The 13,369-nt window shown below is 35.9% G+C and overlaps 1 protein-coding gene across 4 annotated transcripts in view; it reads left to right on the top strand.

Annotated features, from left to right (window-relative positions):
• Positions 1–13,369, top strand: part of HERC2 (HECT and RLD domain containing E3 ubiquitin protein ligase 2) — a 206,703-nt gene that overhangs the window by 125,327 nt on the left and 68,007 nt on the right. For all 4 annotated transcript variants that reach the window (XM_056807129.1, XM_056807128.1, XM_056807130.1 and 1 more), the window contains exons 51-55: positions 870–978; positions 1,298–1,437; positions 2,413–2,603; positions 10,299–10,404; positions 10,490–10,581. In XM_056807129.1, coding sequence (XP_056663107.1) covers positions 870–978; positions 1,298–1,437; positions 2,413–2,603; positions 10,299–10,404; positions 10,490–10,581 — 638 coding nt within the window. The remainder of the gene's footprint in view (positions 1–869; positions 979–1,297; positions 1,438–2,412; positions 2,604–10,298; positions 10,405–10,489; positions 10,582–13,369) is intronic.

The following is a 13,369-nucleotide window of genomic DNA, read 5'->3' as shown; positions in this document are numbered from 1 at the left end:
TTTAAGTTAATATTTCTGAAAACTGGGTAAAATACTAAATTACTTACTGTTTTGTTTTAAAATATCTTTTTTCCCTAGGGGCAGCTGGGTAGCACAGTGGATTGAGGACCAGTCCTAGAGACGGGAGGTCCTAGGTTCAAATCTGGCTTCAGCCACTTCCCAGCTGTGTGACCCTGGGCAAGTCACTTGACCCCCATTGCCTAGCCCTTACCACTCTTCTGCCTTGGAGCCAATACACAGTATTGACTCCAAGATGGAAGGTAAGGGTTTTTATTAAAAAAAAAAAATATCTTTTTCCCTCCAGAGGCTCTTAAAAGTTTTATCAAATTTTGGAGGTTTAAAGAATGAAATAATTTAAAATATTCTTACCTTGGAAGTAGGTGATAGTGCAAAGATTTCTTTTTTTTTGGTAGTTAATATTTTTTGTATAGTAAAATATTCTTGCTCTGATGTTGGAAGTATTTCTTAGGTATTAATGATAGGTCCATGTTGGCAAACATATGGCATGCATGCTGGAGAGGGCTACTCCCCTCCCTCTCTCCACATGTGGCTGAGGCTATTTCTCCCATCACCCACCCCTCTGCCCAGCAGCTCAATGTTTCCTCCTTCCCCTTTCTGGGTAAAGGTGGGGGACTTACATGCAGCATGAGGGTTGTAGTTTTGGGTACTCAGTCTCTAAAAGGTTCGCTATCATTGTGATAGGTGATCATTTTTCTAACTATAATGATGTTTAAGTATAATAATAATAATGAGCTAATAAGTGTAATGAAAATATTTTATGGCTAAAATTGTAGCCTTAATTTTAAGGTCTTTTTGGTAACTAATCAATTACTTATTCTCCCCACTAAGAAATTTCTATTATGTTTTAGCTTTTAGCGCCAATGGAAAAGATGTTATTGTGGACTTTCCCCAGCAGTCTCACTGGACAGGATTATTGTCAGAAATGGAATTGGTACCAAGTGTTCATCCTGGAGTTACGTATGTTTTAATTTTATGTTCATAATAATATATTGTAGATGATTAGTTGAGCTTTTATAGAAGAGGTTCTTAACCTATTTTTGCATTGTGAACCCCTTTATTATTTAGTGAAATTGGCAAACAGCTTCACAAAATGTTTTTAAATGCGTAAAATAAATTATAGGAGATTACAAAGGAAATCAAAGACCTCTGAAATCTGTTTATCTTGCTGGTCCATTGATCATAGATCAAGGACCCCTTTTTTATAAAACCCAGGTCTGTTTATATTAATTTATCATCTTTTAAATTGTCAAATTTGTCATGTATTTCAAACTATTAGGTGTGATGGCTGCCAGATGTTTCCCATTAATGGACCTCGTTTCAAATGCAGAAATTGTGATGATTTTGACTTTTGTGAAACATGTTTTAAAACCAGGAAGCATAATACCAGGCATACTTTTGGCAGAATAAATGAACCAGGTATGTCAAAGGAGGGAATCTTTAGAATTTTTCTCCAAACTGTATATTGATAAATGCCTCAATTAGTACTTCAAGGACTACTTGGAAAATGCAGAATTATTGAGAAAATAGGAGGATTTAGCTCTTATCAAATGATCTTATGTCTGTCCTCAGAGATTTAAACTGAAAAAGAGAACATTGTTAGAAAACAGACACAAAAATGGTACAGCTAAATAAGTCAAGGAAAAGGCAGCTATCAAATATATAATGTCTATTAAAAATGAATTTAATCATTTGAATATTAGCAGTATAAATAGGTAATGGTTCATTTCCAAAATAGCCCTTTTGTTCTAAGATTCAACAATGTGAAAGGGTATAGAGACACTGCATTTATCAATACTGTGTATTGGTTCCAAGTCAGAAGAGTGGTAAGGGCTAGACAGTTGGGGTTAAGTGACTTGTCCAGGTTCACATAGCTAAGAAGTGTCTGAGCCCAGATTTGAACCTAGGACCTCCTGCTTCTATGCCTGACTCAAAATTCACTGAGCCATCCAGCTGCCCTTGCAATTCTAGCATTTTCTTTGATAGTTAATTATTACCTGTAATCTATAGATACTCAAGTATATTTAGTTTGTTATCTTAACATAACAATTTTGCATATTTTTTTGATTTGAGAAAACACAAGCTACTTCACATTTTTGTACTTGCCATTTTGAACTCACCTTTTGGCTTGGAACTGTGTGGTTTATATAGACCATAGTTGTAGTCATTGTTAATACTTGAGAGAGATGAATAGACATTCATGATGTAACTTGGATCATATAAATATGATTTGTTGTATACAGTAATATGGATGCTATTACTTTTTCAATTTTAGAATATGGTGGCATAAAATTAATCAAAATAGGACTCTTAATTACAAAAGTTTTTCCTAAATCCAGTGATTCACAGGATTGTATTAGTTATTTACTTGAGTATTCATTTTATGTTGAGTAGGTCAGTCTCCTGTGTTTTGTGGCCGCTCTGGAAAACAGCTGAAACGTTGCCACAGTAGTCAGCCTGGAATGCTCCTAGACAATTGGTCAAGAATTGTCAAGAATCTAAATGTATCCTCATCAGTCAATCAGGCTTCTCGACTGATTGATGGCAGTGAGCCATGCTGGCAGTCATCTGGGTCACAAGGCAAGGTAAATGGAAAAAACAAACAAACATATATTATGGTACTGCTTTTTCATTTAATTTAAGTTTTCAAAAATAACTTGAAGAGAATTTATTAAACAAGACATTCTAGTATATATTTACTTTGAGAATAGCTGAAAACATTTGTTGGTACAGAGTATAATAGAGTTCTCTTTAAATATGCTTTTAAAAATGTATTTGGAAAACTGTATTCAAGGTACTGACCATTTTTCTTCCAAGAATGACCATAGACTTAGTACATAGGTATATATTAAAATACACATTATCTTAAATGATGAAGAAAGTATATCAAGTAGAAAGCATTTATTAAACACTTATTATGTGCCGGGTACTATAGTAGGCATTTAAGATGCAGGTACCTAAAAAAGAAGCCATACTCATTCTTTTGGAGCTTATATTTTATGTAAACAGCATATACTTATGTTAATAACAGCCTTTCCACTTTCAAGATACCTTCGATGATAAGTCTTATTACAATAGGAAATAAGACTTGGGACATGAGAGTGATTGGTAAGGCATGGGATTAGAATTTTCCCTGGAGCTGGTGGAATAGAATCCCAGAGAAATAGTTAAGCAATGGATACAATCTCTCTGGACCTGGATGAAGGAGGAGGCAGGTATATTTTCCTGCAGCAGCTTGAGAAACCATCATTCAAATTACAAGCCTGGGGATATCTTTGACTGTGGAAAACAAGTCAGTCTTCATTCTTCTGCTGGACAGATAGAAGAAGCTGACCAAGCTGAGAACAGACCACCTTTGGATATTTCTCTTGGGATTTTGGACTTTGCCCACCAAAAGACTATTAATCCTTAAAGACTTTGCCTTTAATATACTTAGAAATAAGATAGATTTAGTCAGATAGCTTATAATTTAGAGGGTGAAATAAGTAAGATCTCTCCTTTTCCTCTCCTCTTTTTTACCTTCCCTTTCCTTGTTTAATAAAATATTTATATGTTCCATTTATGTTTCTTCCCTAAAAACCCTTCAGTTCTATTAAGATATTGCAGTTGGCGAGCCAGGTAGGAGTTGAACCTACAATCTTCTGAAAATTGTAATGTAAATTTAATAGAAAATTCTAATGAATGTAAAATAAGGGAAATTAGTGAAAGAATATAAACTGAATAATAATGAAATTGTAAATGAGTACAATGATACCAAGGCAGAGATTATAAGGACAAATGAGAGTAGTGTAAAAGCTGATGATATAAAATTTTGGGAATATCATGTAATTAAGGCAGATGTAAACTTGAATGGACAGGAAATGACTGAGCTTTGTACTGATGTTACTGTGTTAGCACCAGTATTAGAAACATTTCTGCCTCCAAACAGCACAGAACCATATTTATCTGTGATAGTAGGGGATCAGATATATGAACTTTGGTAATATTAGAGTCAGTAAATCAGTTTTTCAAAGTCTTCCTAAAGATTGTAGAGCTGTCGAATGGAAGTAATAGGAGCAACTGGAAAACCAGAAGGATTACAACCTAAAATGATTACTTTAGGTACTTTATCTGTGGAGCATGCAATTCTTTGTATGCCAGACTGCCCCATGAATCTTCTTGGTAGGGCTTTATTGTGTAAATAATGAGCAACCTTCCAATATACTGATACTGGTGATATTTCATTACATCTACCAGAAGAATCTCTGAAAACTTTTCCATTGCTTTTCTTAGATTTAGTCAGTACAGAGGAGAGTTGGATTCCATCTATCCTATTCCTGAGGCTATCCCTGAAGATTTATGGTCAAAGTCTTCCACAGATGTAGGTCTATTGAAATCACCTTTTCCTGTAAGGGTGAGGACTAAGGAAGGACCAGTTCCTTGTGTACCTCAATATCCCTTAAGTAAAGAAGCAATAGAGGGTATCAGACCTATTATTGAGTCCCTAATCCAACAAGATAATAATACCTTGCTTTTCGGAATACAATACATCTATTCTTCCAATATACAAGCCAAAACCCAATCAGAATGGCAAAGTTGTCTACAGATTGTTCCAAGATCTGAGAGCTGTAAACGATCACGTTGTAAAGTGATCCTATTGTACCAAGACCAGCTGCTATAATCTCTTCCATTCCAAGTCAGGCAAGATATTTCACCGTGGTAGATTTATACTCAGTGTTTTTCTTGATACTGATCAATGTGTATTCTCAAAAGATCTTTGCTTTTATCTGGAAGAAAAAACAATGGACCTGGATTCATCTTCCACAGGGATTCACCGATTCCTCAAGTCAGTTCTTACAAATTTCAAATAGAGACCTGAAAACCATAACATTCTAGGAAAGTAAAATATTACATTTTGTTGATGATATCCTCGTAGTATCACCATTTGCTAAAGTGTGTATAAGAGATAGAAAGATTCTTTTGATTGAATTATATTAAAGTGGGCATAAAATCTCCAAGGCAAAATTACAGTGGGTTTTGCCTCAAGTAGAATATCTTGGATTTGTGTTGTCAGCGGGTTCCATAAGTATCACACAGAAAAGAATAGCAGATATCCAGAAACTGAGTGTACCTAAGACTAAGAAGCAACTCAGAGCTGTTCTTGGAACAACTGGTTTCTGTAGGCAGTGGATACCTAGATATAGTGAAATAACTAAGTGTCTAACAGATCTAACCAGAAATACAGAACCAGAACCTCTGAAACTATAACCTGAATATCTGCATGTCTTAAGTAAACGTAAGGAAGTGATTTTATCTGCTCCAGCTTTGGGTATCCCGGACTATACAAAACCATTTAAACTATTTATAAATGAGACAAGGTATTGCTTCTGCTGTACTGACACAGATTTAAGGACAAAGTTATCGTCCATTTGGATATTATAGTTGTCAGCTTGATCCAATAGCTGCTGGTAGAGTTCCTTGTCTAAGGGATGTAGCAGCTGGAGCTGTGTTAGTCCATGAGTCAGCAAATTTTGTTTTGGGCTGTCCATTGACTGTATATTGTTCACATCAAATAGAAGCACTAATGAGGAAAGTTCGTACTCAAACATATTCAGACCAATGAATATCTAGGTATGGAAATTATACTTCTAGGTAGTGAAAACATCGAGTTGAGAATGTGTAGTGTATTAAATCCAGCTATACTAATTCCTGATTTGCCAAAGAACAGTGAACCATTACTTGAGTTTTTAGAAGTAGTAGATCTAGTGGATGTGCCTAGGATGGATTTAAAGGACACTCCTATTGAAATCCCAGACTTTGTGTTATTCACTGATGGTTCTTCATATTTGTGTAATGGAATTAGATGTACTGGTGCTGCAGTTGTCACAGAATATGAAACACTGTGGTATAGATCATTACCTAGTAACCTTAGTGCTCAAGGTGCAGAGTTGGTCATTTTAAAGCAAGCATGTCTTCTGGCTAATGGTAAAAGTGCACATATTTATACAGATTCTCAATATGCTTTTTCAGTTTGTCATACTACAGGATCTGGAAACAATGAGGTTTTATTACTGCATTGGGAAAACCAATTGCTCATGCAGAAATAATAACTGAGTTATTGGATGCTATCCAGCAACCTAAACATCTAGTGTGTGAATTTCAAAACTACTCCATCCTATTCAGATCTTTATCTCTAACTATTGTAATTTCATAGCTGGTATGTTTACAAGACCCATTTGAGAAACTAGTCTTCCTCGGGCCTCAGGGAGAGATTGTGAATTTCAAAACTACTCCACCCTATTCAGACCAGTCTTTAGAAGATCGGATTTAGCCATTTCCTGATCAATAATAATAGAGATACTTAGAATAACAGAGTCTTGGAAACTACAATCTCCACCCTACTCAGTGTAACAAGATTAGGAAGGGCTGCAGCAAACTCGAGATTTAATTATTTGAGAATATGGCCTTCAACAGACATGTACAAAAAAGGACAGACCTCTGGGCAGTCCTAGGTCAAGCTAGAGCCACCATTGGCACATGTGAGACGCAGGAAGTGAAGTAGAGAACAGTCTCTGGAGTTCTCGGGATTTCCTGTGAAGAGGGCAAGAGTCAGTTTGAGGCTGGTTCTTGGAGTTGGAGGAGCCCTGTGGACTGCTTTCCTTCTTTCCTTCAGATTGGTTACGTGAGTGATAAGGACTGATCCCCTTTCTCTGCCTTGGCTATCCAAGGCCTTAAAGCCCACTTTGGCTGAGCCTGAGTCAGAGTGGGGTCTGAGTTAAACTTCTTTCCTTCTCTCTCTCTCTCTCTCTCTCTCTCTCTCTCTCTCTCTCTCTCTCTCTCTCTCTCTCTCTCTCCCTCCCTCCCCCCTCTCTCCCTCTACCCCCCTCCCTCTAATACTTTTTCCCTCCTGTTGTAATTAAAAACAGCATAAAAATTTGGCAGCTGACTTGAGTGTTTCATTTTGGAATTACATAAGTGAATTCCTTGGTGACCTTAAATTAATATATATCAGTCTTTTAAAGTGATTTCAATATCACAAGTGGTGATCCATTGTAGAAGTCATACTTATGGCAGAGATTCAATCTCTAAAGGAAATCAGAGAGATGATAGAACTGCAAAATTTGCTGCCAGGTATGCTCCAGTGTATGTAATGAATTTGTCAACTACTGAATCTGATGATCTAGGAAAGCTTATGTAGCCTCAGAAATTCAGAAATGGAAGAAGTTTGGAGCAAGGAAAGAACATGGAAAATAGGTTGCAGATACTGGAAAACCACTGTTACCAAAAGACTTGTATACCTATTTGTGTCAAGCCATCCACATAAAAGGTCATTTTGGTGCTCAAGCTGTAATAGACTTTGTAAAGAGTCAATGGGTAGCTCCTGGAATAAGTACTGTAGCAAATAAGATCTGTATAAACTGTTCTGTTTGCCAGAAGTTCAATCAAGGTGCATTCTGACAGAAAAGTTTAGATGGTAGACCTTTAGCACATTGTCCATTTGAGAATCTGCAAATTGATTATATTAGATGCCAAAAGCTGGAAGATACAAGTTTTGTCTCATAATAGTAGACAGATTAACTAAGTGGCCTGAAGCATTTCTATCAAATACAGCTAGCTTTGTGGTAAAAGTGTTAATTAAGGAAATTATACCTAGATTTGGAGTACAACTAACCATAGACTCTGATAAGGGATCTCATTTCACTCAAGATATCCTAAAAAGAGTCTATGAGAATCTAGGAATAACACATAAATATCATGTTCCTTATCACCCACAAAATTCAGGTCAGGTGGAGTGTGTAACTCAAAACTATGGTGGGGGAGATCTGTGTTGAAACTCATATCAAATGGCCAGATATTATTCCCATAGTTTTGTTTTACCTATGTATGAGACCAATAGCAGATTTGCATATATCATCCTATGAAATGATCTTTGGACATGCTGCACTACAGGCAAAAACTTGTAAGACAGTCTATACATCTCTTTTAGGAGGAGATTGTCAACTTGCTTCTTACTTAAGTGCTTTATAACAGACTCAAAGAATTCATGATATAGGAGTATTCATTCAATCTGGTCTATTGAATTATTCTTTCCATGATTTCAAACCAGAGTACATGCCAAAAATTTTGCTAAAACATCAGCAACATAAGAGAGTTGGGTAGGTCCTTACACCATTGTGTTAGTTTCTCCATCTTCAGTTTAAGTTTTGGGTCGAGATTCATGGTATCATTGTTCACATATAAAATTATCACATGGTATAAATAATGAACATGTACAAATCATCAAAGAAGAATATGAGGAAGAGATCGTAGAAAGTTAGAATCATCAGGCAAATTGAGTCTGCTGTCAAAAAGATTAGTAAGGAGAGGACCATTGCAGTGGAAGAGGATATAAGAGGACAATGCAGATTAAGAGGAGAATTCAAGAAATTAATGGACATTGTTAAAAGACTGAAAACATAGCTTTAAAGACTTTGAAAAATTTGCTATGAAGAGAATCACAGGATTAATGATTAAAATTTGGGTAGTGTATTATAACACAAAACAACATAACACATATTTAGACAAATAAACATAAATATATTTAATGCCATGGAGTTGGAAAAGAATAATTATTCAATCAAGGTGAGATGAGAAGAGAAGGAAAGAGTTGAAGTAATGGTGAGTATATTGCATGCAGCAGTAACATAACACTAACATAACAGTAACACTGACATTACACTATCCAAAAAACATGACATAACAAAATAACAACAAAATATAAATACACAAAACATAAACGTGGTTAGGTTACATCGAATCACTACTTAAATGAGTGAAACAATGGGTTAACTAACTATAACATTAGCTATAGCTAGTTACTAACAAAATTTAGTTAGATATTTAGTTTTAGTATAGGAATTTAGGTAGACAGAAGAATTTTGAAGATAGAGATTCAATTAGATAGGATTAAGTATATAAGATAAGATTAGGTACTACTTGCATTACAGCATAAATAACAATGTATATTACATAACATAAATAACAACATCACATATCAAAAAAAATTGTAAATACAGATGTAAAGATATGTAGAGTGTATAATAATTAGGATTATCCATTAATTGCATTATAGTGTATGTATATAAATAATATATATGCATCATATACATATATATATGTATGGGGTGCTTAGGTAGGAGTAGAATCTCTGGTATGGAGGGCTTGTCGTGCCCTCCTAGGGCAGCTCTCCAACCTCTGACCCTCACCTGACACCCAGCTCTCACTTGTGGCTCCCAGTAGCTGCTAGCATGCGGCAGCGGCCACACCCCAGGCAATGGCTTCGACAGGCTGGCTAAACCTTGTGAGGGTAGCCATGGGGTCGTTGACCCCTGGTGAACTAAGGCTTTGCTCACCCAGCATGTGAAGACTGCTTCGGCCGAACAGACGGAAGAAACCAGTAAGAAGGTTCAAAGGCTGAGAGGGCGACACAGCAAAGCACTGTGGAGTGCTTAGGGCATGTTGGAGCACAAAAGACAACACGGCCATCCAATGCAGCTGAAGAAGTCTCCAGGTGTAACGACTTTTCATGTCAATGGACCCAGGCTTCCAACGCCGAGAGAGTGGGACTGTCTCTGTACATCGACTTTTCCACTTAAATCTCCTTCACGCACAAGTGTTTTTGTGCACACTCATCTACATCACAGATGAGAAAGCACACTTGTTTAATAAAATCAGAATATTTATGTGTTCCATCTATGTTTCTTCCCTAAAACTCCTTCAGTTCTATTAAGATATTTCAGTCTGTAGCCAGGATCATCATTTTATGAGGGAGCCTAGTCATGCTCACTTTATTCCCAGCTTGACTCTATGTGACTTCTATATGTCCTCATCAGTAGCCTCGGCCTTTTCCTCTGCCCTGAGACCTATTCCCCTTGCCAGTTTCCTGCTTTTCTTGTTTTTCCCCATTAAAATGTAAGTTCCTTAGTTCCTTGAAGGTTGGCAATATTGGACTGTTTCTCTGGCACATAATAAGAACTTAACAAATTGTCTCTCTGTCTACCTATCTATATACAGTAGAAAAATAATTTGTTTAGCTGTGAGATGGTTTTCTTTTTGTATTTGAATATGGATGCCTAATTTGTAAACTTCAAACAAAAATTATTAAACTATATGAAACTACTATTTAGAGTTGAACTTATCTTTCAGACTGGTTCTTAGGAATAACCTAGAATGTAATTCATTAAACCTGATTGGAGATCCTAGAATTGATTATTTAAAATATTTAAACTATTTATTAACTAAGAATGGTTTTTCTTTTTAAGCATTGGATTCGGTTGGAGATATTCCCAGATGTTCTTGTTCATAGACTGAAAATGATAGTAGATCCTGCAGACAGTAGCTACATGCCTTCACTAGTTGTAGTTTCAGGTAATCAAATTAGATCATTTGATAAAGAAGTCTCTTTCAGATTACAAAATCTACTTCTTTGATTCCTTTGTTTTTTTTTCTTTAGGTGGGAATTCTCTAAATAACTTAATTGAACTGAAGACAATCAATATTAACCCAGCTGATACCACAGTGCCTCTTCTAACTGACTGCACGGAGGTAGGTGCAAGATCTTGACCCAGGAGTGAGTCTTCCATAATTTGACTGTTCAAACCATTTAGTTGTCAGTTCCACACCATTGTCCAGTCTTTATTATTCCATTTTGTATTTTCTTTTATAATTTAAGGTTAGATTATGACATCTTAGTATAGCCTTAATTATTTTATGCATGTAAGAGTATAGTTGTAAAATTTCAGATAATCTTGAGAAAGAATTCCATAAAAATTTATGCTCTTAAGAAAAATTATCTTTGTTAAAAAATCCAAAAAAAGGCTCTTAAAAGGTAATTTTACAAGTTTTACAAGAGGTACTCTCTTCTGTATAGAAACAGCTTAATAAATATTTATGGATTGATTTGATCCTCTGCATGCATGGAGGAGTCAAATTGGTGGTCACAAATCCGGCTCAGTCATGTTGTTACTGTGATTGTATTTTGTGGTTTCAAGTAATTAGTTGCTTTTATTCTTGATCCTATGGATATTGTGTTCCAAGTATTATGACACAGTAGATATATTTAGATATTCAAAGACACGTTTATAATGTACAACCCTTGTGTGTTCTGTAAAAAGCTTATAAGACCACTTTGATTAGTACTACCCTCATACGAAAGAGTTGTTTTCACTTCCTTGATGTCTTCTATTCCATGACAACTAACTGGGTTATTTTACTTAGTTTAAAAAACCCATTGAAAAACTTTGCTTAAAAAACACAAATGGACATTGGGAGTATTCTTTAATAAGTGTTTTCCTCTCTGTCTCTCTCTGCTGCATTTGGTATGAGATGATCCTTTCTTTGATAACTCTACCTCTTTGGATTTTTTGCATTGCTAATTTTTTTTTTTTGCGACATTCCTCTCTCCTTGTTTACCTCTTTTCAATTTCTTTTGGTAGTTAAAAATTCACATCTCATACCCTAAATATAGTACCCAGGGTTCTGTCTTAGCCCTCTTCTCTTTTTCCCTCTATATTCTTGGTAACCTCATCAGCCCCAGTGAATTTAATTATTATTTTAATTATGATTAACTTTGTCTGTCTCTAATCAGTTCAGTTCAACTCTTTCCTTGAGCTCAGCACTACTACTTTTCTATTAGATATTTCTACAAGTACAAAACCAAATTAATTATATTTTCCCCACAAATGACAAACTTCTTTGTAATTCTCTCACAGGCATTACCTTTATTCTCTTTATAATCTCAATGTAATGGTTAACCATTTAAACTTGACACTTCTGCTTTCAAATCCCCTGACTCATTGCCCTTTAGCTGCTCATCTATTGCCAGTGTTCAGGCTCGAGTTATTCCCACTTATCTGTCTTTATACTACTCACAAACTGGTGAATGAAGTTGGAGGTTGTCTGACAGCTGTTGTCATATCCATATTATTCAACATTAACTGGACCCTCACAGCAGCAAGGAAGTTCCTTCATTGCTCCATAGTTGATTCCCTTTCTCACTCCCCACAGAACTTGTTCTAGACCTTTTCTACTTTACTCAAGCATCCCACAGCCCTCTCTCGTTCCTTTTCTGTCGAGACTCTTGCCTCTTATTTAACTAAGAAAATTGAGGACATTTGACAGTACTCTTTTCTCCCATTCTCAGAAGCTTAAAACCCCTTAACATCATCTTCTTGACATCCTTCCTCTTTCTCCCCCAGTCTGAAAATAAGATGGCACTTCTCTTTACCAAAGTTAACTCTTCCACCTGTACTCTAAACCTTTGTCTAAACCCTTGTCCCTCTAGTACATTGAATCCTCAGTTTCCATCCCTGTTTTCAGCCTCTCCCTTTTTACTGTGTCCTTTATTACTTTGAAATGCCCTTCACTAAACCCTACAATCCCATCTAACTGTTGTTTTATTCCTCCCCCTCATAGCCAGATTCCCTTCCATTTTCTGTCTCTACTTCCCCTCTTCACCTGTTCTATTTTTAAAGTCTGGCATCTGATCTTATCATTCAATTTAAGTTGTCTTCTCTGAGGTTTTTTAGGGATCTTCTAATCTGAGGATCTTTTGGATCTCTTTGCTGCATTTGACACTACCGACCACCTTTTTCCTCTTGTACATTTCTCCACTTTTTTTATCACTGTATTCTTTTTTATATTAGTTTATTCCTTCAGCCTCCTTTGTTATCTTCTCATCTGCATCACATCACCTAAAGATGGATATTTTCCAAGGTTCTGCTTGAGACTATTTTCTCTTCTTCCTCTATACTCAGTAAACTAGCTTCCATAGGTTTAACTTTCTTCGCTATGCAAATGAGTCACAGATTTATATAGTAAGCCCTAATCTCTCTCCTGAATTTTCTATTGCAAAGAGACCATTCCAAAGTGTATGTTCTTGATACCTCTCATTCACTACCTTGCCCAAAACAGAATTCATTATCTATATTTGTAAACTTTTTCCTCTTCTCAACTTTACTGCTTCTGTTGAAGGCTTGGCCATCCATCCATCCATTAATTTTCCTCCATATTATCCTAAACCTTTCACTCTTCCTTACCCCACATATCCAATAATTTGCCAAATTTCGCCAATTTTACCTTTGTAATATCTCTTCAATATTATTCCTTATCTCTACCCATGTAGCTGTCACTTTAATTCAGACCCTCATTAATTCTTACTTAGATTACTGCTATAACTTCTAATTAGACTCCTAGCGAGTCTCTGTTTTCTCTGTGTTCTAGTTTGTCTTATACCCTGCTGCCAAAATAATTTTCCTTATATACAGATCTGACCAAGCATGAGTGATTGATTTCTTATTGCTAAGAGGATAAAATATAGACTATCCTTAGATTA

The sequence above is a fragment of the Monodelphis domestica genome, chromosome 8 (assembly GCF_027887165.1).
Source record: "Monodelphis domestica isolate mMonDom1 chromosome 8, mMonDom1.pri, whole genome shotgun sequence".
Lineage (NCBI taxonomy): Eukaryota > Metazoa > Chordata > Mammalia > Didelphimorphia > Didelphidae > Monodelphis > Monodelphis domestica.
Note: the sequence above shows the minus strand (reverse complement) of the source record. Positions and strands in the feature narration are given on the sequence as shown.